The sequence below is a fragment of the Adiantum capillus-veneris genome, chromosome 21 (genome assembly GCF_014529385.1).
Source record: "Adiantum capillus-veneris isolate H3 chromosome 21, ASM1452938v2, whole genome shotgun sequence".
Lineage (NCBI taxonomy): Eukaryota > Viridiplantae > Streptophyta > Polypodiopsida > Polypodiales > Pteridaceae > Adiantum > Adiantum capillus-veneris.
The window spans coordinates 78,858,864-78,886,372 of NC_140951.1; the positions used below are offsets into that span (position 1 = coordinate 78,858,864).

Genomic DNA, 27,509 nt, shown 5'->3' on the forward strand with positions numbered 1-27,509 from the left:
GTGTTCTTTGATGATATTATCATCTACTCTAATTTATTAGACGAACACAAGCAACAACTCTAGGTAATATTTCAAGTTTTAAGAGAGAATAAACTTTATGTTAATTGAAAGAAAAGTGAAATTTTCTTGCAAGAGATTTAGTATTTGGGTCACATTATCTCTCAAGATGGCATCCAAATGGATCCATCAAAGTTAGAGGTAATAAAAGGATGGCCTAAACCAAAGAATCTTCATGAACTAAGAAGCTTTATAGGTATGTGTGCATACTATAGACGCTTCATAGAAAAGTTCTCACAAATTGCGGGACCATTGCAAGACCTAACAAAGAAAAGCGTTACGTATACATGGTCTGCTAAGGAGAACAATGCTTTCGAAAAGCTTATCTCTCAACCTGTGCTTACACTACCGGATCTCTCAAAACCATTTGAGGTCCAATGTGATGCTTGTGGTGATTGCCTTGGAGCTGTTTTGCTTCAAGAAGGGCACGCCATAGGCTACGAAAGTCGAAGGCTTGACCTTGTTGAGCAAGCTCTAGGCATATATGAAAAGGAACTCCTTGCAGTTCTACATGCCTTAGACTCATGGAAGCACTATTTATTGGGGACTCCTTTCATTCTGCGAACGGATCACCAAAGTCTTAAGTACTTCATGACACAGACCAAGCTCTCCGACAAACAAATGAAGTGGGCAAATTTCCTTTCGCAATTTCATTTTCATATTGCTCACATTGCTGGCCAGCATAATCAAGTAGCTGATGCACTCTCAAGACGGCCGAGAGTTAATGCAGTTTTCATAGCAACTCACAATGATCTATCTTCAATGATAGATGAGTATGCTATCAATCCCGATTTTAGAGATGTGATTTCAGCCCTTGCACTAGGGAAGAAAGAAGAACCATTTACTTTACAAGATGGTTATCTTCTCTATGTCAATAGACTATCACTACGTGAGAAAGTAATGTATGAATCTCATGCTCCTCCTTATGCGGGGCATAGAGGGATTCAGTCTACCTTAAAGGGAATTGAAACATATTTCTATTGGCCTACCATGAAAGTGAACGTACAAGAGTATGTTTCTAAATGTGTAGTTCAACCCTTGCCAATCCCTAATTCACCATGGGAGAGCATATCCATGGATTTTATCTTTGGATTGCGTAAGTCTATCCATGGGAATACGGGAATATGGACGACAGTTGACAGGTTCAGTAAACAAGCTCATTTTATACCTGTCAAAAATACTATCAAAGCCCATCAAATGGCAATCCTCTTCATTTCACAAATTTTCAAGTATCACGGCTTCCCAATGTCCATAGTGTCGGATAGAGATCCTAGAATGACCAGTAATTTCTGGAAGGGTCTCTTTGAGAATTTAGGGACAAGGCTAAACTTCTCTTCGGCCTATCATCCACAAACGGATGGCCAAAGTGAAATAGCTAACCTAACAATTCTCGATCTACTAAAAGCCTATGTAACGGAAGTAGATCCCAATGGGAGAAGTACTTACCCTTAGTGGAGTATGCTTACAATAACACTGTACATACTTCCATGGGAAAATCACCTTTCAAGGTAATTGAGAGAAGATCAAAAAGTCCCTTGCTACTTAAGGTACATGGGAAGATCTTCGCTGCAGATGAGTATAGCCGAAACCTACAAGAATATTTTCAAAAGATTAAGGATGCTATCTCTATCTCACAACAAAGGCAAAAGGCTGTTGCTGACAAGCACAGAAGAGCCCAAGCCTTTAAAGAAAACGATTGGGTCTTATTAAAATTTCCCAAGTCTCGATTAAGGCACACGACGGGCAAGAATCCTATGGGACACCAAAATTACTATGCTAAACAAGCAAAAAGATACTATGGTCCCTTCCAGATTCTTAGGCCAATCAATGAGATGGCCTATCAACTCAAGTTGCCCAATCATTGGCTCATACACAATGCTTTCCATGTGAGTCTATTAAAGCCTTACAAAGGAGAGCCACCTCAAGAACCAACTATTGAAGACCCACCAGAGATCGAGGACCAAGTAGAGGTGCTGTAGCCCGAGTCCATTCTCCGACATGAAGACAAGGTACTAAGAGGCGATAAGACTATCCAACGATATCTTATTAAGTTTAAAAATTATCCTTTTGAAGATGCTAGATGGATGCAAAGCATACAATTAAAGGATAACCTAAACCTTGTCAATGCTTACAATGCTTCCCAAGAGTAAGCAAATGTACAAAATGTTAAAAAATGAACAAATTTTTTGTCTTATAAGACTCTCTTTTTCTTTATTGTGCACAAAAATGAAGTAGTATGCATACTTAGATCAAGTTTGCGGAGACGACGTCTCCCAAACACCAAGTAGATCTTGTCACTCTACTATGGAAGATTGATAGGACTAATGCGCAGACATGCTTGCGGCAGCCTCAGGATCTCAAGCGCCACATGGACTAGTCATCCATTGTGGAATGATGTCGTAGGGTAACATAGGGATCCTCTACCCGCTAAGAAAAGGACTAATGAATATGCTTTATCTTCTCTACCCTATAGTTGAGGACGACTATGATTTTAAGAGAGAGGTAATGTCATAATAATCAATATCTAATTCTCCTAAATGATTTTCTCATGTTAAAGTGATCATTTAATATGGGGAAGTGCCAGGGGAGAAAAAGCTAGAATATTGGTTAAGCTAGCAGACCAGCCACAGTAGGGATCCAAAGGAGGGAAAATAGGGATCCAAAGGGGGGGCCATCTGCAAAAGAGCCGTGTGCAACAATGGGCTTAAAAGACCCTAAGGTTCAGCCCATTAAGACTTCCAAAATGCTAAGGTTCCAAAATTCAAAGGTTGTGTCCAAAGGTCAAGCATGGGGGAATTGGATGCTTTGTGTGTGACCCACAAGTCTTTACAAATCCCTACATAGGAGGGGGCGAGCCTTGGGAGTAGGGGAGAAAGTCACACACACACACACACACACACACACAAGCTCCCTTTACACAAAGGGAATGAGGGACACATGTCAGCTCCCTAGCCCAGATGTCCACAAGGTTTACCCAATTCCTATTGGATGGCCTTGGAGGTGGACCAATGAGAATTAGGCTAGAGTAAATCTAGTTTAATTAATTTAAAAACACTTAATAAAAGAACCAATGAGAATTAAGCTCTCTAGAAGACTATTGGACAGTCTCCCAAGGGGTCCAATGAGCACTCAGCAGCCCAATGGCTTGCCTGATTCCTATTGGCCAGGAGGCAAAGGGGTCCAATGAGAGTTTAGTTGAATTATTAAATTACCTAAAGCTCTTACAAAAGGGGAAAGGGGGACACATGTCAGAAGGCTATCACTTATGCTGCTTAATTGTCATTGGCTAGCCCTAGGGAGGTCCAATGAGAGAGTAGCATGAGCAAATGGCAAGAGGGGTCGACCAAGAGAGAGAGGGGGCTGATTTTTGCAAGGATTATTGACACACACACTCACACAATCTCATGTGTGAAGTAAAGAAGACTCTCTCTCCTTCTCAAGCTTTAATGGAAAGCTTATCACCTACTCCAAGAGAAGGGAGGCCTACACCAACAACTCTTGGCTTTGTGATGCAAATCCAACCAAGAGCCAAGCTTCAATGCATGCTCATCTCCTCTACCATGCTAATTACTAAGCTAAGCTATGCTAATATGAGTGATTATGTGAGGAGATGTACATCTTTCTCGTAAGAATACTCCTTCTTCCTCTCAATCTACTCTCACACCCTGCTAGCTCTCACCATCTTCGAAGGTGTGTGAGGTCTTGGGTTTGAGACAGGAGATAATTGATGTTGTGTTTGATAAGTGTTTTGCTTGGTGCATGAAGCTTTCATCTTCATGGCACTAGCTAGTCTTGAAGGAACACAAAGAATTGTATTGTACAATGTCTCTCTTGATGGGAGAAACCATAATACAAAGCCTTTTGGAGGAGGGACCGGCTCCATGTAAATCCGGTTCTCAAATGTTGTCAATAGCTTAATTTCTCTCTCTTTTGAAAGTATTGTTCATGCTATCTAACTAGGTGTTATGCTTTTTGTTGCTCTCTCCACCCAAGCACTCTTGTAATTCTCATTAGGAATCTATACTAATGAAATGCCCACTATGTTCATGCTAACTTCCGCTACACATAAGTATTTAGGCCATTAAATGTTACGTAATAGAAATTATTATCTTTTAGAGAGAGAGAGAAAGAGAGAGAGAGAGAGAGAGATCACGTGCTTTGCATACTTGATAGTTAATATCTTTTTGCTTATCAAATCTTAGGTTTCAATTAATATTTGAGCAAATCATTAATTACCTGGTTATTGGCTTTTTAAAAGAAATCCTTAGTGTTGTGTTGGGTTAGGGAGACCTTCATTGTTTGCAGTGCATGATGGAGACTTACCTTTCATTCCACATCCTGACATGTCTTTACTTTTATTTCATTCTATCGTTTTAAAATGCTAAAGTGAAGTTTCACCTTGCATAATTTTTGTAAATTTTAAAAACACACACACATATGTTTTTTTTTTTTTTCATTTTATTGTTTTAGAATGCTAAAGTGAAGCTTCATCTTGCATAATTCTAATAAATTCTACACACACACAGACACACATATTAATTAATTCTTTTTATTTCACCTTTCATTGCACAACTTCACATGGCTTTATATTTCTTGCATTTTATAGCTTGATTCCAATCAGTGTTAACGTTTGAGAAAGTCTCCTTTATTAAGCGGCTGTTGATCGAGTTTCCTCCTCACAAAGAGAAAAATCGGATATACTAGCAAAAATTTTGAGATTTGCAAAAATTTTGGATGACTTTCTCAGTTTTTCTTTCGTTTACCATGGTTTGCAGCTAGGTAGTCTCGATTTTCAATCGGTTCAAGACTAAGCTAAGACAATCCTTTCCCAAGCACTGATACCAGTTTAATTCAACTTAACAATTTTATCACTTTCTTAATTTTTTTGAAAGCCTTTGTGACCCTTTCACTTGTTTTTCTTTTATGTACCTTCAATCATTGATGAGAGAGCACCGTATTTTAATATTCACTCGCGGCGTTCATTCTCTGCACGTTGAAGGAACGAAAATCCGTTGAGGAGCCAACAAGTATTCGCTCTCTCTCTCTCTCTCTCTCTCTCCAGCTCAGAGTATCATCGTTTGAGGGCCGCAAGCAACTCACGTGAGGCCAGATTATGTTAAGACTTTGCAAACACGAGGTGGCGAGTGAGTATTAATTGTACCCAGATGCTCAACAGGTATCCCGCATTGTTTGATAGAGAGGACACATCACTGTAGTCAGTGGTGATGACTCGGGATTAGAGTTGCCTAGGCCATTCCCCCCTGCATATGTACCAGCATGGAGAGCGGGGAGTTGTGAAAGGGTTACTGGAGCTCAGGGAAGGGAGATAGATGTCACCGGCTTCTTTCAGCCTATAGAGACCAGATGTTCCAGGGTATAATATCACAAGCTGTGACTCTTAGGTGATGATGCTTAGACGAGCTTAGGGAAGAGAGACAGATGCCATGGGCCTCGTTTAGCCAATAGAGGCCAGATGTTTCAGGGTATAATATCACAGGCGGTGACTATTAGGAGGTGACACTTAGATGACCTCAAGGAACAGAGATGGGTCATCAGCTTCTTTTAGCCAAAAGAGACCAGATGTTCCAGGGTAGAGAATATCACTGGAGGTGACTCTTAGGTGGTGACATTTAGTTGCGTGCAGTCGATTCCACGTTCTGTGTATCATTTGCCGTTCATCATTGTGTGTGTAGATGGCATGCCTTGATGTCTAGAAGTAGAGGACTTGTATATGTTCATTTGTAGGCTTGTTTGATTAGTCTCATATTGCAATTTCAGGTCGTTAGCATGGATCCCAATCTATCAAGTATCTCAGCTGACACCACTGACTCTGGTGAGTGTTTCTTTTGCAAGAGAGCTGTACAGTTAAGGGTCGTGTATTTGGTGCTCATTCATTCTTACAATGCATCATTGCTTCTTTTGTGCCTACATGGGGTTTCTATCTGAGACAATAGATGTATGCATCCCACGAATCCGAAAGATGTTCGAGACAAAAAGCTTAGCCAAATGATCGGCCTTCATTGTCTTCTTCACTGGTACAAAAGGAGCCTGCTAACTGAACCTATTCATAATAGTCCAGATACCATCATGCCTACCTTGAGTCCTTGGGAGGTCGAAAATGAAATCCATAGCAATACATTCCCATTGTCAATTTGGAATAGGCAAAGGCTGGGGAATTCCTAATGCTTTGTGCCTCTTACACTTTCTGACATACCATACAAGTATCCACAAATTTATCTACATCCTTTTTGAGCGTAGGCCAATAGAAGTAACTCTCCCTTTACTATTTGACATACCGTACAAGTGTGCGCAAATTCACCATATCCTTTTTAAGTTGTGTAACAATGCTTTGAGCGTCGCATTTATTTCTCTATGTTAAAAAAAAGGAGGATTATGACACTCCGGCAACACTTTTTGCCTTAAAGCCCTTGTAACACCCAATGTGGCTTTTTGCATCAAATAACCATCCTTGAGAGAATACCCTACAAATGTCTCCCAAGTCTGCACTTGTCGTATATTACATCAAAGTCTCAATTGGAAACATACTGCTTCCTCATATTGTGACAGGTTTTAGGTTGGAGTTTTTGATCGGGAGCGCTGTCAAAGTTGACCATGTGGAAGCGATTACGCGAGAGAGAGAGAGAGAGAGAGAGAGAGAGAGAGAGAGAGAGAGAGAGAGAGAGAGGAGAATTTTTTTTCCCGAGAAAAGATCCTTCTATTAGTTAATGAAACTGCCAATAGGGCTACAACCACCTCTACAAGAGAGGGCTACAACAATCATGATGGGGAGACTCTCCCAATGAAAAAACAACATATGTACAGTGAGGCTAAATTAAGACATGGGAGGAGGGAAAAACCACACAGGTGGACGGTAGTGCCATCTGAGCACACCCTGGACCATGGTGAAGGAAGGCCCAGGACTCCAGAGTCGAAGGAGAGCCTCTCTGCGCTCCCGCATGTGGTCGGAACTGCCTTGAAGTCTCTCGAACTGTCCTCTGAGAGTATGGATCAGCTCTAGCCAAAGATCCCGAACAATCTTTGCTAGTGGTACAAGGCGAGCCTCGAAGATGTGGAAGCAGCGGGCCTGCCGGATGAACCAGAGTGTCAGGCCACCAATAAGATCCCAACAGTCCTCTCTCTCACTGCACCACTCCTGTGGAGTAAGCTCTGTAGCAGTCTAGAGTGTAGGCCGACCTCCTTGCATCACTATCATCCTGCTAGTGGAAGATAGCTCAAGCTGAAGTGCCGGGCCCGTGAGAGTGGACCAAGCAGCTGCCCCCCAAGTGTACTGCCGAGCTGTGAAACGAGCTAGCATCAGCCGAAGGACACGAAGCCACACCTGTTGTGCCAAAGGACAGTCCCAAAGACAGTGAAGCTGACCCTCCATAGGGTGGTCACAAGCTGCACATGCAGCCGAGAGACCACTATGTAGAAGCCAGCTTCCAACTGTCGTAGCTATGTGTACAACCAGCCACTGGAACAAAGTGACTCGTCTCGGCTCTATGGAGTCCCACAACCTCTCCCAAAAAGCTGCCAAGAACTCAGTTGTGAGACCCTCCTCCTGCCAATGAGGTGTTGCAGCAGGACGAGCCTCTCTCTGCGCTGTCAGTATGTGATGTCCCAGTCGAACAACGTACTGAAAGAAAGGGAAACGTGGATGGTCTGCAGAGGAGAACGGATCCCTCCAAAGCCACTCTCCAGGATCCCATTGTACTCATGCCAGTGGACAGCTCTCCCAAGCCCACAGTCTCTAGTGGCCAGTCTCAAGAGCTGCTGGGTCGGGATCTATGACACAAGTCCTCCCACAGATGCCCACCACACGGATCCTCTGAAAACAGCACTGCCACCTGCGGGGCGTCTACTGCAACTCGGTGTAAGCGTTCCTCACCCTGTAGCTCGAAAAACAGGGAGGGTATAGTCTCTTAGCAAGCCTGCGGGGCGTCTACTGCAACTCGGTGTAAGCGTCCCTCACCCTTTAGCTCGAAAAACAGGGAGGGTATGGTCTCTTAGCAAGCCCGAAGTGAGAGTGAGAACCTCCAGTCGCGTGAAGGCTCCCATCCATCTTGGTGCTGCTGACTCGAGAGGTGTGAGCCACTCAGTTGGTATTGCCTCTGAGATGTCCTGACACATGCTCTGCACTCCTCTCATGCCCTGTAGAGCTGAATGCCCTGAAGCTCCTTCGACAAGCCTGGAAACTGTAACCAGTCACCTAGAGAGCGTGCTGGACCCTTTGCCATGGGACCCCAGGAAACACGAGGCCGACTACCAACCAAGTGGCCTCTCTGAGTGCTAACCATGGGGTTCCAAACAAGGGGCTATCTGAGGCGTTCCCCGTGCAAGTAGGCTGACGTTGCTCCAGGCCTCGTCGCAGTTACTCCTGTAAGGATTTTAGTCACTAATCCTTAATTAAGTACTTAAATTCATGATTAAGACTTAAGAAACTTGAAATGAACTCAGAAACAAGACTCAGAAGACTCTGTGTTTGATTGATTGAATGACTGCTTGAAAGTGAGTACAATAGGCTCCTTATATAGGAGACGAAGAGAGACAAATGAAAAGACATGTCTCCTGGTGAAGAGACATGACTTTAGACGTAAAGACACATCCTTTCGGCGAAGAGCTGCAACCATTGGGCAAAGAGTTGCACCCGTAGAGCGAAGGGGTGTGACCAATCGTCGAATGAGTGTGGCTTTTGGTGAAGAGGCACGTCTCATGGGCGAAGGGGTGTGACCATCCAAGCGCAAGGGTCCTCCTTGGCATGGCACTTCGCGTATCTGCAACTAGGAGTAGATGTATTGCTGTTAACATAGTCACAAGCGTGACATTCCCTCCCATTTAAAATGAGAGCCAGTGTCAAAGAAATGACTTCTGATGTTGATAGAACTCTGGAAAAGCATTGAATCTTCGAAAATCTTCAATCTTTGAGTTATCTGAAACCTTTGTCTTGAACCTTTGCTTCTTGCGAAACCTTTTTGCTTTGACTGCTAAATCCTATGTCATTGCATTATTCAAAGACTTTTTAGAGGAATCTGGCATAACCAGGTTGACTGCAACAAGAGGTTGATCTTCAAAATCCTTTATGCGATGTAAGATTTCTGGTTCAAAATCTTCCAGTAACTGCGAAATATTTGGGGAAGAGGAAATCTTCTCAAGGTACTCTTCAGATGGGGTAACTTCAACTTTAGTAATCACTGGAGAGGATTGTGGCTTGAGACTGTAATCATCTTCCAATAATGAATCCCAAAATTCTTTAGAATCATCTTCAGAAACTGTCACTTCATGACGTGAAATTGGCATATCATCATCCAATAAAGAATCAAAGAAAGCATAGTCGTCTTCAGACTCAGAATCTGCAATTATCTCCTTATCTTTGTCTGGTAATGAAGTATCACTTGGAAAAACTTCTTGCTTGAAATCATCTTTGTCTTCAGCAATTGATTCAAGAGAAGTTAATGAATTCAAAAATTCATCAATAATAATATTTGCATCTGCATCGGAAATCATATTCGCTTCATAATCCACTGTCGTTTGACTAGTACACGTGATGCTTGAATCACTCTTTTCGCATGAGAAAGCCCGTGTAAAGTCAATTTATGTCCATCTTTGAACAAATTGATAGTATGTCCTCGAAAGCTAATTGCTGGATCATATTGGAATAATCAATGCTGACCAAGAATCATGTCGTAATAAGATAAAGGCATGACTTCAATATCCAGTTAATCTGCATAAGTTTGAATCTCAAACTGCAATTGTCGAACTGTCTGATCACAAGTCAAAATTGATCCATCTGCTAATTCCACATCATATAAGTGAGATGTCTTCTGAATTGGTAAACCAAGCTGTTGCACTATCTGAGTACTGACGAAATTATTAGAACATCTGCTGTCCACCAAAACATTGATGGAGCGACCATTGAGCCTTCCAAGAAGGCTCAAAACTTGCTTTGAGAGAGGCTCCAAAACTGAAGAATTGCACTGAGCATGCTTCATAAGAATAGTCGTATACTCTGAGACACGAATCGTATTGACCATAGATTTTCCTTTATCCTTAGCAAAATCTGGTTGTTCAAAATTCGATGATGTTTCCGCGCTGGACTTCCTTTTCGAATTAGACGGATTTGGTTTCTTTGGACATTGATACCATCTATGGTCACCACCGCAAATTGTACATAATCCTTTCTTCTTTGAAGTCGAAGATCCATTTGACGAAGAGCCTTACTGAGTATTGGAATGCCGACCTTGAGAAAAATCACGTCCTTTACCACGATCAAGTGGAGGAACATGTGAAGAAGATCCGCTTTCAGATTGTCGGTCTTGAGAATAGAACCTTGAAGCTGAATAAGGTTGCGTTGCTTGCTGTCTGAAGTGAGATTGATGTTGGTGACTTTGGCTATAGCTTTCTCTACGATCGTGCTGTGAAAAGCGAGCGCTGTTTAAAGATCTGTCACCAGGGAGAAAATTCCGTGTAGGGCGCTGATTATCGCCAAGACGCTCCACATAGGTAATTGCAGCATCCAAGGTGGTATGGTTGTATTTGTGCACATCGTCCTTCAGGTTGGGTTCGAGTCCGTCGATAAAGCTGTGAAGTTTATCAGAGGGACTAAGGGTCTCTATCTCCAGAGTTAGCCTTTGGAACTCTGTGATGTACGCGGCCAAGGAACCTCTCTGGCTCAGGCGGCGAAGAGAGGACCGGGAATGAAAATCCGCATTGGCAGGTTCGAACCCCTTGCGAATAGCACGCCGGAATTTATCCCAAGAAGGTGTGTGTTTACCATCAGCAACCCGTCGTTGCCACCAAAGAAATGCTGTGTCCTTGAGCAGAGAACTAGCAAGTGCAACTTTTTTACTCTCGACAAGGTCTGTGTTTGACAAGTAGACCTCGATTTTGAATAGCCATTGGTCCAACACGCGCTTGTCACGGCGACCAATGTAAGGTTCCGGTAGTTTAACATCAAGCTTCTTCTTCTGTGCAGCATTAAAAATTTTATTAAGTAATTGAAGTTCGTGATTCTCTACCTCTTCAGTTGGATCTGGTTCGTTTGGTTCGTCCACTTAAGCTTTGGAAGGTGTTAAAGATGTTGCATTAGTAGTCCGAGAAACAGCAGGACGACTTCGAGAAGTGTTTTGTGTCTGCATCTCATCCAAGCGAGTGTGAAGTGATGCGAGACTTATGGAAAGTGTGACCATCTGCTCCTTGATGAGAGGAAGGGCATCGTCAGATTGACCACTTCCGTCCTGAGAATTCGGCATGGTTATGTCTCAAAAGGAACTCGAACAGGTGCAAGTTGTGGGTCGGGAACAGGTTCTAGGACGGGTGTTCCGTGGGCGGAAAATGCCTCTAGAATAAATTCGCGCTCTGGAGTCGGGAAATCGGGAAAAATTATCACTTCCGGCTTTGAGTAGAGAAATTCACCCGCAAAATTTCATCGAGGAATTTCGTGTATTGGTTCGCGTCGGCCATGTGTGCGAAATGTCTTGCGTAGAGAAGGTGCACACAGAGCAGAGCAAGAGAGAGGCAACGTAAGGTTTTTTTTTTCTTTTTTAATGTAGGCTCATGGGAGTTTTTTTTATTTATAAAATTTATAAGGTGTGTTTGCATTGGCTTTTTTCTAAAAATTGGGTATTTTCACATGGGTTTAAAAATTTGGGTTAATTTGGGGGAGGCCGGTCAAGTGTTGCCGGCCACTTGAGTTTTTAATAAATTTGGGTCATCTTTTGAATGGTCATGCTGCCTGGTTTTTTATGTAAGGAAATTTCAGTAGCGCAGCCCAGCCAGCGATTTGTTTGAAAACCCACGCGTAAGTTTATTCCAGCGCTGCACACAGCCCAGCATTTTAGAAATTTCAGCCCATTGGTGAAGTTTTCAGCAGCCAGCGATTTCAGCAAATTGAAGCGCTGTGCAAATGGATGCAACTCTTCACAAGGGAGTGTCCATTCGAGGTGAAAAGGCACTAGGGATTAGGCTCTGAATTTTAGCGTTCCAACAACCAGGGGTGTATGTACGTGTGCCTTGTAGGCAAAGGGGTGCGATCATTGGGGAAAGGGTGGTCACATGCCGGCTTGGTGCCTATGCATGAAGGGGTGCGAGCACACACACGAAGGGGTACAATATGGTGAAGAGGCACGCGAAGAGGCCTCCCGTAGGGAGTTTCCGGACCGTCATCGGGTACACCACACACATCTGTGTATGTGTCTTTATTTATGTAATTGGAATAGAAAAATTCGTGTTACCTTGTACTGGTAGTAGAAGTACACCATCTTTCCTGTGCGGCCATACAACACATGAGGTGAGTGTCGCGGGTAGGGTCGGCAACGGCGAGGCTAAGTAGATGCCAAGTCCAAAGGCCCGGGAAAAAAAATATGCTCTGATACCACTGTAAGGATTCTAGTTACTAATCCTTAATTAAGTACTTAAACTCATGATTAAGACTTAAGAAACTTGAACTGAACTCAGAAACAAGACTAAGAAGACTCTGTGTTTGATTGATTGAATGACTGCTTGAAACTGAGTAAAATAGGCTCCTTATAGAGGAGACAAAGAGACACAAATGAGAAGACACGTCTCCTGGTGAAGAGACATGACTTTAGACGTAAAGACACATCCTTTCGGCGAAGAGCTGCAACCATTGGGCAAAGAGTTGCACCCGTAGAGCGAAGGGGTGTGACCAATCGTCGAATGAGTGTGGCTTTTGGTGAAGAGGGTTTAGTCAACTCTATTGTAGGCCTTCTCAAAATCGAGAGAAAGAATCACCAAATCCTCATCACGGAGCCGCGCGAGGGCAGAAGCCTCCCAAAAAGTACAGATGTTAAGGATACTACGCTCCTTGACAAAACAAGGTCGGAGTCCCATGTATAGGGCTCTCTACAAGTGGCTGAATCCTCAAACTCAGAGCCTTGGCAAGAATTTTGTAGGCTGAGTTGAGGATGGTGATGGGGCGCCACTTTCGAATCTCATCCAAGGAGCCACCCTCCTTGGGAATGAGGTAAATCAGGCCCTCACTCATGCTGTCAGGCATCTCTTCTGTGTGCAGGACGTACTGAAAAGCACTACAGAGATCTGAGCCAAGCAAGTCCAAGTACTCCAAGAAAAAGATGGGAGTCAAGCCATTCTCACGTGGACAACTACCACGGGGGATTGCACTAAGAGCCGTGTGCAGCTCCTCTAGCTGTAGAGGCAGCTCAAGCCTCTGACGCATCTCCTTAGTCACAAGACAAGGCATCTATGCCCATACTTGCACTTTGCATGCATCTTGACGTTCTGACTGGGGCTCTGCCGACAATAAATCACGGTAAAAGTCAGTAGCAATTGCATGTATGTCCTCTAGCTCTGAAGCAACTGACCCGTCGGGTCTCCTCAATTGACTGCCTTGGCATGCATATGCTGAGGTCCCACTGCCTCAAAGAAAGCGCCTGTCACTCTATCACCCACTTGGGTCCACTGAGATGCCTGTCGATGGAAAGCAAACTCATGACGCGTCTCCTCTGTGCTGACGAGCTCCTGGCGAGCCTGCTGTAACTGCTCCTCCAACCACGAACTGTCTGGATGCTGCTCTTGCATCCTCTGCAAGGAAGCAACACCCCGTCGGAGACGCTGCTCCTCCTCTATGGCTGCAGCCAGGCGAGCCGAAGACTCCTAAAGAAAGAGTCTACTAAGTTGAGCATGTCCTGAGGCCACTCTGTGAGCAGGATTGTCTTGCATGTCTAAGCTCTCTGTCCAAAGAGCCTCCACTCGCTCTTAAGCGTTGAGTCAAGCAGGAGCTTCTCTGGGATGCGAAGCATTGTGCTCCCATTCCTCTGCCTATCAATCACTGTAAGGATCACTGGAGCATGGTCCGAAAAGGAGGTCCCTGCCAGAATGCCAACTGTCCCACCCAAGTCACAGAAGTGGTCACTAGTGTAGAAGCGATCTATCCGAGATAGATTCACGCCTCCCACTCTGCGGTCCGAACGAGAGAAGGCCAGGCTGTCTGGGGGCCTCACAAAGCTGGAATGCTGCCACACATCTGAAACCCGCAATCATACAAAACCTCTTCCAAGCTGCCATCTCAACTCCATGCACAGTAGTATGGCTACCACCAATCCTATCAGAGGGTTCCTCCAACATGTTGAAGTCACCCCCCTATGCACCATTGCTCTGCTTGCGGCAGAGACTCGACAATCTGAGATCAAAACTCTGCACGTGCACTCGCTGCATTGGGCGCATAGATGTTCAGGAAGCCCACAAGACAACCCTGAACCTGCATAGTGATCCACTGAGCCCTGCTTGGCACAATAATCCCTCTGCCCACAATGGCCAGCTGCAAAGAATCCGCAATAGTCATACATACCCCACCCTGGATGCCTCCAGGTCCAAATGCAACTGACCAAAAAGTCTCATATCGTCCACGCAAAAGCTGACCACAACGTCTAATGCGGCTCTCACACATATGATGCTCCTGTAGCATAAGAAGGTCAATCTCTCCTCCCACAAGGCATCGCTGAAGCTCCTGACGCAGTCGGCCCCTCTGACGTTGAAACTGGGGCCCACCTAATCCCTGCATGTTCCAGGAGACGATCCTCGTGGGGAGCGAGAGAGAACCGATGCTGCCGCAGTAGCTAACCGTGCTATCTTCGAGGCTGGCTTGGATGGGGAGTAATCCGCATCCCAGCGTCCTTGAGATAGACGCGACTGCAAAGAGTGCCTAGCCCAAGCCCAAGTAGACCGAGCCGTGCGTAAAGCAACCTCCTCTGTCCAGGAGTCCTCATGTATGTATACATAGCATGCCGGGCACTGTGTCAGCAAAAAGGTGGACCACAATGTGTCTACATCCTGCTGCGTCTGGAGGTGTCACAACAAACTTGGCCAATGGCCAAAGAGTCTAAAGCAAGTCTGTAACCCCTAGGTCTCCCATGTGGTGAGAGAACTCTAGGGCCTGTGTTTGCAGCCACTCCAACACTGAGTCTATGGTCCACTCTGCCTGGTCCTTGCCGCATAGGGGAAACGAGAAGCCAACCGCTGAGTCCAAGGCCTCTATCCCCCTAGCTGCAAGGAACAATTCACATGAACTCTGAAGCAGGTTGCCTCAAGGTCTGGTGAGGGGTGGCCGAGAAAATGTGTAAAGTCGTAGGCAAAGAAATCCCAACGGCGACGAATGTCGAAACTCATCAGACCACGAGGAACTGTTGCAAAGGGAGACGTTTGCACCATAAGAGGGGGTTGCAAGAAAGGCGATCCCTCTCGCTAATCGACTCGTGGCAAAGGCGCTGCTAAGAGATCGCCTAGCAGCCAAGGTAGGCCCTGCCTCTTGAGACGGCTGCGGGACTGGAGTGGGAGGAGGTGAGGGAGCAAGGGGGGGAGCAGGGGGGGCGAGGGGGATCGACAAAGGTAGCAGGACGAGATGGAGAGACAGAGGGAGGAGGAGGGGGAGGGGGGGAACTCGAAGGGAGGAGGGGCTGTCGAGAGTGAGGGTGAGGTGGAGGCTGGAGCAAGGACCTCGTCCTGCTAAAGAGGATCGAATCGGTTCCCTGTGGGAACCCACTGCTGCTGGGCAGGAGCTTGAGGACCACTCTGAGTGCCAGGCTGGCGCAGTGGCCCTTGTCGACGTTGACCACGAACCTGCTGCTGCCAGCCCTCCTCCGCTTGAGCCACAGGCTCGGAAGGTGGCTTTGTTTGCGTGCTCTATGGCTCTGCCTGCTGCTGCTAGCCAGCCCTTGCTGGTTGGGGCTGGGCCTGTGGTGTAGGTCGGGGTCTCCTCCGCGGACAAGCCTTCCCAAGATGGCCCATTTGTCAATAAATGAAGCACTGATTCGGGAGGCCCGAATACTCCACGCTCTGTCTGAACCAACCCCCACTCACTCGAGGAAGAAGGATAACCTTGGAAAGAGTGTGGGTGTCCCTAACCAGAACTCGGACTGAGGAAATGCCGGCCGCCTTGGCAGCTACCGAGGCTGCCGTGCGAGGTGTCTCTAGGACAGTCCCAATCACTGAGCCTATCCTGGACAAAAGTGGTAAGTACTCCCACCTCAAACCAGGAAAGTAGACGGTGATGGGAAGGTCTGCCTCCTCTACCAGAACATTTGAAGCTGGGTCAAAACCATGTCTCCACTATTGAAAGTGGGCTCGAACTGCTCGGATGGTCAGGGGGCTCATCGCAATGACCTTGGACGCCATCTCAGAGGTCTCAATTTCTCAAACTCTATCTGGTAGTAGCCGCGTCTGAGGAATTGAACGTCCAGGATCTTGCCCACCTCTGCGAGAAGGCGGGCCTGGAGAAGATCATGTAGCTCTCCTCTGCTGGGTCTGGTGCCGAGAATCTTGCAGATGACGGATGTCGCCTGTAGGCATTCCACCTTTGCAGCTAGGCTCTCTTGCTTTGTCGGTGAAAGAACAAGTCGAATGGTGGGCTCAGTGGGGTTGGGCGAAGGGACTTCATTGGACTTCCTTTGTGGCGGAGCATGAGCCTCCATTTGTGTCTGCTGTTGTGAAGAAAAGGCGAAGAGCGTCGACAAAGGGGGAAACTTCTGCTGGACCGAGCACGTCAAGGATGCTGGCGAGGCCCGACAAGCAGGAGTGGTTGAAGATAAAAAGGAAAAATGGAGGCGGGCGGGACGATGGCTAAAGGTAAAGTGCAGGAAGGCGGGCGCGGCAGGCGGACAGGGCAGCAGGATGGGTAGCAGGAGGGGCTGGCGACGGGCAAGGGGTGGGCAGTGGGTGTGGCTGGCGACACGCAGCGGGCAGGCGGCCAGCAGGTGTGGTAGCGGGTTGGGCAAAACGTGCAGGGGGGTTGCGCGCAAGAAGGCAGGCAGGGGGACTGAGCGAGGCTGAGAGGGGGGGGGGGATGATGGCGAGGAGGGGGAGGTGCGAGTAGCAGTAGCGAGCGCTTCGTCAGATCAACAGTCCACACACAAAAGTTGTTGAGAGGATAATTTTTAACATTGGTGCAGCTAAAGTTTGTCCAAGCTAGGGCTTGGTCAATGCCAGGCAGAGGCGGCAGCTGAGCGTAGTGCAGAAGGCTAGGGCAGGTACCAAGGGGCTAGGCAGCCAAAGTATAGCAAAAATGCATGCTTAAAGTGTTTTTTTAGGCCAGGGGGCCTCCGAAGTGGGCTAATTGGACGGCAGGTCAAAGTGTCCGAGATGCGGGAAATGTGTCCTGAAATGTGGTGTTCAAGATGCTCTAGAAGCTCATCCAGACGGCTCGTCAAACGGGGCTTCGGTGTGAAAGATATGTCAGTCCGAAGTTAGAAGGCTTCGCAGGTCCCGACGGGCAGAGCAGGTACAGACAGGTGGCCAAAACTGAGATAAGTGGATACACATGTAAAGCTCAATTTGTGGAGCATGCCGGTCTTTTCGGTTTGGCATTCGGAGCTCAAACGGGCAAGTTATGGCCTGTGGAATATTTGTCGGGGGTCGGGTACGTGCTCACCGGGCCACGTCGATAATAGGCATGATGACAAAGATATTCAAGCATGGCGAAAAGCGATCGGGTGGTTTTCCCTATCCTCGGATGTGTTTTCGGACGCCATGGTACGGAACGGTAGGGAAGCGCGAGGATTTTGGGGCCGGCAAATAAATCTCCCATGCAGCATAGCTGAAAAATTTATATGGCAAGCCGGGGATGTGTTGTGAGCAGGGAGCACCGACAGTGCGGAGGAATGTGTGCCAAATCTTTTCTTGGTTGTGAATAAAAAAGGAAAGAGGGCTGGAGTTGGAAGGGGTGAAAAAAAAAAGACCCTCAATAGGGAAGCAAAAGAAAAAAGCTGAGGAGGAAGCTAAGGAGAGCAATAGCGCCGGGCGCTATTGCTACAAAATGGTTTTTTTAGAAAGTAAGAAAAGGAAGGAAAGGGAGAGGGTAGGTTTTTCGAGCGAAAAGTTTTTTTGGGCTTGGGTTTTTGCCTGGAGCTTGGAGAAGAAGGAGCCTTCGTAGTACGTACGCTCGAGGATGGGAGACATGTGAGAAGGTAGATCGCCATCAAGTAGCTCGAGAGGGCGAGTGCCTTGTTGAAGGAGGGTTTTTTTTAGAGCTTTTGAGCTGCTCGTTCGTTTGGAGCCATGGAGAGCTCACGAAGAGTAGTGGCCATGGAGTCCTTGAAGCCGGGCTTGAGCGGGGCTCGCCCTTGTGTACCTTTCGATGCGCGTCGGTTGCGGCGATGAGGATTGTACAGTTTTTTGGTGTGCCTATGAAAGAGGAAGCCCCCGTTGCAGTGAATTTTTGTGCGTAGTCTCGGCCCCCCTTCCCCCCTTCTCTTCTGCTCTCGTGTGTGTGCGTGCGGCCGTGTCGGCAAGTGTGTGCCGCCCCGACGAAGCGTTGCAGCGAGAGAGTGCGTGTGGCGTTTTGAGCGTGTGGGAGAGCATAAAAGCTACTGCATTGCGGTGCGCGGGTTGTGTGAGTTAGTGTGTGTCTGTGTGAGCATGTGTGCGCGCGTGGTTTGGTGAAAAGAGCGAGTCGAAGGTGCTCGCAAAGTGGATTGGGGTGCAGTGTGTGCCCTGGGCTATAGGAGGCAGTCGTGTTAGCGCACTGGGCGTGCTCCCCATTCCCCCTCTCCATCTTCTGGTGCCCCAACTGAGGAGCGCATTGATGCTCCTAGTTGAAGTCAAAGCGGTGATTTTGGTGATGCCAAAGGTGCAGCCTTTGAAGAGCAGGTACTGCTAGAGAAGTAATGGCTTGGACGGGATTTCCCATTTTCACTGGGGTCGAAGATGTAGGAACCTGGCTCCAAGACTATGGGTTGTTCGTGCTGGAAAGCGGTTTGTCGAGGGAAGAAGGTGCGATACAGGTGTTTCCTCTTCTGGTTCGGGGTAAAGCGAGGCTATGGTTCGATGGCTTGCCTAATGAGGAAAAGGTGAATCATGAAGCACTGGAAGCGGCTTTTCGAAGCAAATATGTAGCAGATGCGCAGTTGGATGAAGTAAAGAGAAGGATGGACAATTTGAAGCAAGGCTTGAAAGCTGATTTTCAAGCGTTCCTATGGGAGTTTGGAGTCCTTTGGGGAAAGCTGATAAAGGTAACTGTTGTTGAGAATGTTGGGTTTTTAAAGTTGAGAAAATTCATGGATTGCCTGCATGAGGAAGTGCGTGATAAGGTGGAGATTGATGGCCCGGTGTCATACGAAGAGGCTGTAGCTCTAGCGAGAGGGCGGTCCAAAAAGATGTTGAAGAAGCGCGAAGCTAGACAGGGTTTGCCAGGTGTTGTGATCCCAAAGCAGGTTGATGCGGTGGTAGCCGAGCCAAGGATCGTGCAAAGAGAAGTGCATGTGCAAGAGGAACCGAGAATTCTGTGGTTGCAGAGAGATAGGGTGGTTCCTATGCAGAGGATGCCAGCTAGAGCGGCTCCAATTGTGGAAGATATGCAGGTTGTTCCCGATCAAGCAAAGGATGTGCTACCAAGCTCAAGTATGACTGGAAAAGCTTCATCAGAGGGTGGTAAAGGTCAAAGGGTGCGGTTTGTAGATGAGATCGAAGCGGTGAAGCTAGAGGAGCTTCCCGAGTTTGAGACAGAGGACGAGGTTGAGCCGAGTGAAAGTAGCTCTTTGGATGTTGACACAAGTTGGGAGACCGAGTCGTCTCAGTCCAGGTATGATGAGTTTGATCTCTTGCAAGTGAGTGGAGATGCGGTGAATGCATGTGAAGAGCAAGGATCAGTGCAAGCCGTTATGTTCGGTGGAGACCAAGTGGAGGAGCCCGAGCCTACAGGTGATGATGTGGAGGTGAAAGTGATCTGCGGTGCCATGTTAGTTGCCATGCTGATGAAAGTGGCAGTGGAGTATGCCGTGGTAGTGCAATACGTGCAGAGTTTTGCCAAGAAGGATGGAGGAACCTTGCCTATGGGAGAGGACGAGGATAATGCGATAGAGAGTGAGTTTCTCTCTTCCTTGATGGAGCATGATGCAACAGTAGAAGAGATGCTTGAAGAACAGGTGATAGAAGCCGACATGCAGGTGGTGTTGGTAGACCTTGAAGGGCCGATTGATGAGGGGGATCTTGATGATGTTGGGATTGAGTGCAATGCAGATGACAAGGCAAGCATGGAGCCAAAGGTAGAGGTGCTTCCTATGCAGCAAGCGCACTCTGTGGTGGTGGCAGACAATACGGATTCCCAGATTGTGTTCGAGCTTTCTAAATGGATTTGTGAATGGTGGTTGAAAGGGATGCTGATAAAAGCGGCTGTGCAGTGGGCTGTTGAGCAGGTGCAGGATCTTCTAGATGAGGATCTAGTTTTACATGGATGGGAGGGCGGGTCAAATATGTTAGGTCTGTTTGATACGAGTGATGATGCAGATATGCCGAGAGTGTTGGTTGAGCACGATAGTGCTCTATTTTATGTTCTTGAAGGTGCTTGGTTGCGAGTGGATAGTTTGCCAGGGAGTGCTTGGAGTGGTAGAAGCATGTTGATGGCAGTTTGGCTATGCAGTTGGGTATGTGCCTTGGTATGGCACTATGCAAGGGTGTTAAAGGTGGACGGAAGAGACCAGTACATGGTGTTTGACCCAGGCGGTTGGTGATAGGTAAAGCAAGGGGTTGGGCAACCCACATGAACAAAGGCAGCGGGTAGCAGATGCCAGGTTTTGTACATATGTTAGGTGGTTTTGTGATGTGCAGAGAGTTTGTGTTGGTGTGGCAGTTTTTTAGTGTACTAAGCCTGTTTGTGGTTGAACATGAATGTTCAACAAGGGGGTGGGCAATGATGGTGCAGCTAAAGTTGGTCCGAGCTAGGGGATGGTCAATGCCAGACAGAGGCGGCAGTTGAGTGTAGTGCAGAAGGCTAGGGCAGGTACCAAGGCGCTAGGCAGCCAAAGTATAGCGAAAATGCATGCTTAAAGTGTTTTTTTAGGCCAGGGGACCTCCGAAGTGGGCTAATTGGATGGCAGGTCAAAGTGTCCGAGATGCGAGAAATGTGTCCCGAAATGTGGTGTTCAAGATGCTCTAGAAGCTTGTCCAGACGGCTCGTCAAACGGGGCTTCGGTGTGAAAGATATGTAAGTCCGAAGTTAGAAGGCTTCGCAGGTCCCGACGGGCAGAGCAGGTACAGACAGGTGGCCAAAACTGAGATAAGTGGATACACATGTAAAGCTCAAGTTGTGGAGCATGCCGGTCTTTTCGGTTCAGCATTCGGAGCTCAAACGGGCAAGTTATGGCCTGTGGAATATTTGTCGGGGGTCGGGTACGTGCTCACCGGGCCACGTCGATAATAGGCATGATAACAAAGATATTTTTGAGCTCGCTCGGGTCTTGGAAAATCACATGCAACGTGGGGAGTCAACCAAAATTGGCGGCCTGCTAATCGGAGTCATGGGCATCAAGATAGACCCCAATTAAAATTGATAGACAAGCATGGCGAAAAGTGATCGGGTGGTTTTCCCTATCCTTGGATGTGTTTTCGGACGCCATGGTACGGAACGGTAGGGAAGCGCAAGGATTTTGGGGCTGGCAAATAAATCTCCCATGCAGCATAGCTGAAAAATTTATATGGCAAGCCGGGGATGTGTTGTGAGCAGGGAGCACCGACAGTGCGGAGGAATGTGTGCCAAACCTTTTCTTGGTTGTGAATAAAAAAGGAAAGAGGGCTGGAGTTGGAAGGGGTGAAAAAAAAAAGACCCTCAATAGGGAAGCAAAAGAAAAAAGCTGAGGAGGAAGCTAAGGAGAGCAATAGCACCGGGCGCTATTGCTACAAAATGGTTTTTTTAGAAAGTAAGAAAAGGAAGGAAAGGGAGAGGGTAGGTTTTTCGAGCAAAAAGTTTTTTTGGGCTTGGGTTTTTGCCTGGAGCTTGGAGAAGAAGGAGCCTTCGTACGCTCGAGGATGGGAGACATGTGAGAAGGTAGATCGCCATCAAGTAGCTCGAGAGGGCGAGTGCCTTGTTGAAGGAGGGCTTTTTTTAGAGCTTTTGAGCTGCTCGTTCGTTTGGAGCCATGGAGAGCTCACGAAGAGTAGTGGCCATGGAGTCCTTGAAGCCGGGCTTGAGCTGGGCTCGCCCTTGTGTACCTTTTGATGCGCGTCGGTTGCGACGATGAGGATTGTACAGTTTTTTGGTGTGCCTATGAAAGAGGAAGCCCCCGTTGCAGTGAATTTTTGTGCGTAGTCTCGGCCCCCCTTCCCCCCTTCTCTTTTGCTCTCGTGTGTGTGCGTGCGGCCGTGTCGGCAAGTGTGTGCCGCCCCGACGAAGCGTTGCACAGAGAGAGAGAGAGAGAGAGAGAGAGAGAGAGAGAGAGAGAGAGAGTGCGTGTGGCGTTTTGAGCGTGTGGGAGAGCATAAAAGCTACTGCATTGAGGTGCGCGGGTTGTGTGAGTTAGTGTGTGTCTGTGTGAGCGCGTGGTTTGGTGAAAAGAGCGAGTTGAAGGTGCTCGCAAAGTGGATTGGGGTGCAGTGTGTGCCCTGGGCTATAGGAGGCAGTCGTGTTAGTGCACTGGGCGTGCTCCCCATTCCCCCTCTCCAACGTTGTAGGAAACTATCCCAAGGGACCTTAAAGATCTATCCGACGAGAAGAAGAAGAAGAAGAAGAAGAAGAAGAAGAAGAAGAGAATTTCAACGTCGTAGGAAACTATCCCAAGAGACCTTAAAGATCTATCCCGACGAGGAGAGTTGAACTCAAGACCTGTTATTCAAGAGGGAAATGGTATAACCAGTCTACCACACTTGAGAGAGAGAGAGAGAGAGAGAGAGAGAGAGAGAGAGAGAGCTTTTGAACCAACCAACATCGGAACCAACCAACCTTGGCAATGAATTGATGAGATACAATGGGGCCTCCAAGGCCATAAGTACCCCCCTAAGTAAATTGTCCTATTGAAAGTGTTGACAAATAAGTAAAAGAAATACCTAAAGCCAAAATAAATATTGGGAACACATTGGACTATTCACTTGAGATGCCATAAACTTTAACATCCTCTGTGTCATAGTTACAGGGGACGGGGGGGACGGGCCCTAGGGCTGGGGGACGGCCGTAATCGGGCCGGGAACGGCTGGGAACGCCGAGGGACGGACAGAAAACGGGTCGGACGGGCGGGTCGCAGGGGGGACGGACCGGGGACGGCCGGGGCCGGACCGGGGTCGGACGGGGACGGCAAGGGTCGGCCGGGGTCGGACCGGAACAGACTCAAAAAAATGGCCGTTTTTGACCATTTGCAACGGCTCTGTGCAGCCCCAACTGCCATATTTTTTAAGCCTTGGCCCTTGGGAGGCTATAAAAGGCTCCCTTGGGCCTCTTAATACTCATAGTCTCAATGCTCAATGCTCATTCCATTTCCCTCAAGCTCAAGGCTCAAGCTCATTCCATTTCCCTCAAGCTCAAGGCTCAAGTTTGAACTTTGAAGCTCTCCTCTCCCTCTTCTACCCACTTTGAAGATCTCCTTTACTCTCTCTCCACACAAGCTCTCCTCTAACCCTTCTAACTTCTAAGCTCTACTCTCTCGAGTCTCCACCATCATGTCATCTCAAGCCAACTCCACTTCTCAAGCCGCTTCTTCTCGAAGGAGGCCCGCCGTGCAAACGTGGTCGTGGTGGGATGAAGTCGACTTTAGCTCGCGTGGCAAAGGTGGCGGTGCAAGACCATGGTTACGAAAATAGGGGAATATGGCTCCTCTTATGTGCCACCTTCATCGGAGAGGCTTCGCACCACCCTCCTTGACAAAGAGAAGCTTGCCGTGGAGCAAGCGGCCCAAGCAACAAAGGATTTGTGGGAGACCAATGGTGTCTCTCTTCTTGTAGATGGATGGAGCGACACCCGCAAGCGGTCCATCCACGGGGTGGTGGCCTACTCTCGGGGGGAGATGTACTTTGTGGAGTCACATGATGCATCCGATAGTGGCAAGGCCGCCGAGATGCTTGCTGCGGAGTGGACAAGCACCATAGAGATCACCGGTCCGGAGAATGTCCTTTGTATGGTTGCAGATGGAGAGGCGTCAAATAGGGCAGCCGGAGCTATCATTGAGGGCATGTATCCCAGCATCCATGTCACATTTTGCATGGCGCATTGCCTCAATAACCTCCTCAAGGACATAGGGAACTTGTCATGGATTTCACCCACCATTGGTGACGCCTCTCGAATTGTCTCCTTTGTGCTCAACCATCAAAAAGTGCGCCATGAATTCTCAAAGAGGAGCCACTTGTCTTTGCTCAAATATTCAGAGCCAAGATTTGCATTCAATTGGCTTATGCTAGGCCGCTTGTCTACATGTGGCGGAGCCTTAAGGGGCCTCTTTCTCAGTGATGAGTTCCAGGCCATGCCGGAGTCTACATCAGCAGTAGGATTGAAATGCCGAGAATGGGCCGATGACGCCGCTTGGTGGGAGGAGGTGAAGACTCTTGACGCCATGGTCAAGCCTATTCTACACCTACTTCGAGTGGTGGATGGCTTGCAGCCATGCATTGGCAAAGTCTACGAAGCCATGGATCGGATGATAGAGGCACTTGAGAAGCTTGTGCCTGACCCTGTTCAGTATGCGGAGATTCATGGTTTGTGTGAGTCGAGGTGGAATGGATACTACTCTCCACTTCATGCGGCAGCTTATGTGCCTGACCCTGAGTTTCAAGGAAGGCGTCAAGAGACCGACAAGGAGGTGAGCAAAGGATGGCGGCTTGCATTGGAGCGCCTTTAGCCTAGCAGTGACATTAGGCGCAAGATTAGAGACGAGCTACTCAACTACAGGCAAAAGAAGGGCTCCTATGGATGTGTAGATGCACAGCTTGATCGCAACAAGATTGGCTCGGTTTTGTGGTGGGAGGACTATGGAGGAGATGGCCCACATTTGCAGCGCTTGGCTGTTCGTGTCCTTAGCCAAGCATGTACCACTAGTTGCTTGGAGCAACTATGGAGTGTGTACTGCCACATTGCCTCTAAGAAGAGGAATCGCCTTGGGGTTCAGAGGGCCAATGATTTGGTGTTTGTGAGCGCTAACTTGCGCATGCTTGCCAAGAGCGTCACACACAAGGCAGATCCTTTCACTGAGTGGGAGATGGCACAAGAGAATCCATCTATGGCCGATACTCTTTTGGAGGAGCTAGAGGAGGATTTCGAGCCTCAATGCGAGCCTCCCGAGCCGGAGCCCTCATACGTCGCTGACGACCTCGACTACGACGACGATGTGGAGATTCAGCAGGCGAGCACTTCTTGAGTTTGATGATCATTGATCACTCGACTCTCGAGTCTAGACTCTTGAGTCTACGACTCTACCTAATACATAGCCCTTTGTACTTTTTGTTATCCTTGAGGTCTCAGGCTTGTCCTAAGTCCTTTAGGCTTTTTGACTCTTGAGCCCTTGTGGCATGCACTTCTCATTTTGTATCCATCGATCATCGATGTTTTATTAGCACATTTCAGCCTATAAGACTCGTGTTCTTTGGTCTATTTAGTGTAAATTTATGGTCAAAGTGATGCTCTATGTGTGTGGCATGTGTGTAGGTCAAAAAATGCCAAAAAAACTCTCTTTTTTTTTGCCGTTCCGACCCCTGTCCCTGTTTCCTGACTTTTGCCGTCCCGACCCCGACCCGCCGTCCCATGTAACTATGCTCTGTGTAGCTCATAGTGGACATAAATAGTGAGACCAAGTCGATGAAGAAGCTACCATGGACACTCGAGCAACAACTATCATGTTGGATACACCTTAGATTTGCTATTATCAACGTCACTTGAGAAGAATGCCATCTTGAGCACTAGTTGCCTCCTAGAAAATTAAACTGTAGACCACATGAGAGAGAGAGAGAGAGAGAGAGAGAGAGAGAGAGAGAGAGAGAGAGAGAGAGAGAGAGAGCTTTTGAACCAACCAACCTTGGCAATGAATTGATGATATACAATGGGGCTTGGGGTGCTTATGGCCTTGGGGCCATAAGTACCCCCTTAAGCACATTGTCCTATTGAGAGTTTTGACAAATAAGTAAAAGAAATACCTAAAGACAAAATATTATTGGGAACACATTGGACTATTCACTTGAGATGCCATAAACTTTAACATCCTCTGTGTAGCTCATAGTGGGCACAAATAGTGAGAGCAAGTCGATGAAGAAACTACCATGGACACTCGAGGAACATCTTCATGCTGGATACACCTTAGATTTGCTATTATCAACGTCACTTGAGAAGAATACCATCTTGAGCACTAGTTGCCTCATAGAAAATTAAACTGTAGACCACATTATGTCCAAGAATCCCCATTCGTAAACTATGAACACATCACTTTCCTATATAATGAAGGTTGAAACACATCCTGTCCATAATCCATCCAACAACAATGGATTGGTGAACTCATCCATAGTGTTTTAGATACGTCTCATTGGTTCCTTGCCATATGCATGTGCATTGAACTCCGAGCCACGGGTTCAAACAATGATAACTTGAACTCCAACACATGGGTCCAAATTATTTGTAGGGAGCATTGTTTGCCCCTCTCTGCCACTCACAAGCCGCTCCTTGGCTAAATCTAGTGGCGGCAATGACATCGTGACTGAAAGTCTGGCGTCGTGGCCACTGTGGCCGCCAACCATGCTGATCTCCTGTGTCAAATGTTATCTCTGTTTTGCCTTTGTCCTCTTGTGAGTTCTTGCGTTTGCCTTTGGCTTCACATTTTTGAGCCAAACAAAGCGTCTTCCCGCATTTATAACAACGGGTCTCGGACCTCATGTGTATCGAGGTAGCTAAGTGAGCACTGATCCAACCGTCCTTGTCAAGCTTGCCTTTGCCTTTGTCCTCTAGCAAACTTGTACATTTGCATTTGGCTTCACAATCCCGAGCCAAATAAATTGACTGCTTCCTTGAGAACTTCGTTAGTGCATAGGCAGCTAATTGGGTACTGGTCGATCCACTTTCCATAGGCGATAGTTGGTGTCACAAAGTGATGATGTGGCATGACCAACTGGAAGAGAAATGGCCGAGTGGACAAGAGAAAGTGAACCAATCAACTTTAAGAACATATGTAATGTGCAGCGGAAGTGAATGATGGTGTATGGCTCGGGATCAGTGCTCAGTGGTGCTCAAGGTTCCTTTTATTGATGGGAAGGGATATCCTTCCGTGCTTTAGTGAGAGAATGTGCAATGACCAAAACAAGAGTGAAATGCAAACTGAGTGAGTGCAAGAGAGTGATATAGAGAGAGAGAAGAGACGACACCACATGGGGTCCCAAACCCCCCTCCAAGGGCCCCCCTCTCTATTGCTAGAGAGGTATTTGCTTTAGATTGCACAAAGGTATGGTACAATGCTTCTAGATGTTGTGGTCATAGTTACTCGGAACGGGAAATTGGAACGGGGAACGGGGAACGCCAACAGACAGGGAATTCCATTCCCTATTATGGATACTCACTTCTAAAACACGGAACGGGAAGTTGGAATGGGAATGGGGAATGGAGACCTAAAAATAGCCATTCCCTGTAACTATGGAGCCTGTGGCACTTGATGATGATGATGTCGACGACGACGTCAAGACTTAAAACTGAAAATGCTAGGTAATGTGCTGTGGATCTGCTACTGTGGCAGTACTACGGAGCTGATCTGCAA

The 27,509-nt window shown here is 47.3% G+C and overlaps 1 protein-coding gene across 3 annotated transcripts in view; it reads left to right on the plus strand.

Moving 5' to 3' along the window:
• Positions 1–4,983: 4,983 nt before the first annotated feature.
• LOC147431202 (craniofacial development-like protein) overlaps positions 4,984–27,509 on the plus strand; it is a 109,468-nt gene continuing 86,942 nt past the window's right edge. Inside the window, exons 1-2 of one of the 3 annotated variants that reach the window (XM_086493835.1) lie at positions 4,984–5,084; positions 5,836–5,890. In XM_086493835.1, coding sequence (XP_086349961.1) covers positions 5,845–5,890 — 46 coding nt within the window. In that variant the 5' untranslated portion in view covers positions 4,984–5,084; positions 5,836–5,844. Of the gene's footprint in view, positions 5,234–5,835; positions 5,891–27,509 lie in introns of all 3 variants that reach the window. The other 2 variants (XM_086493836.1, XM_086493837.1) reach the window with 2 other exon arrangements.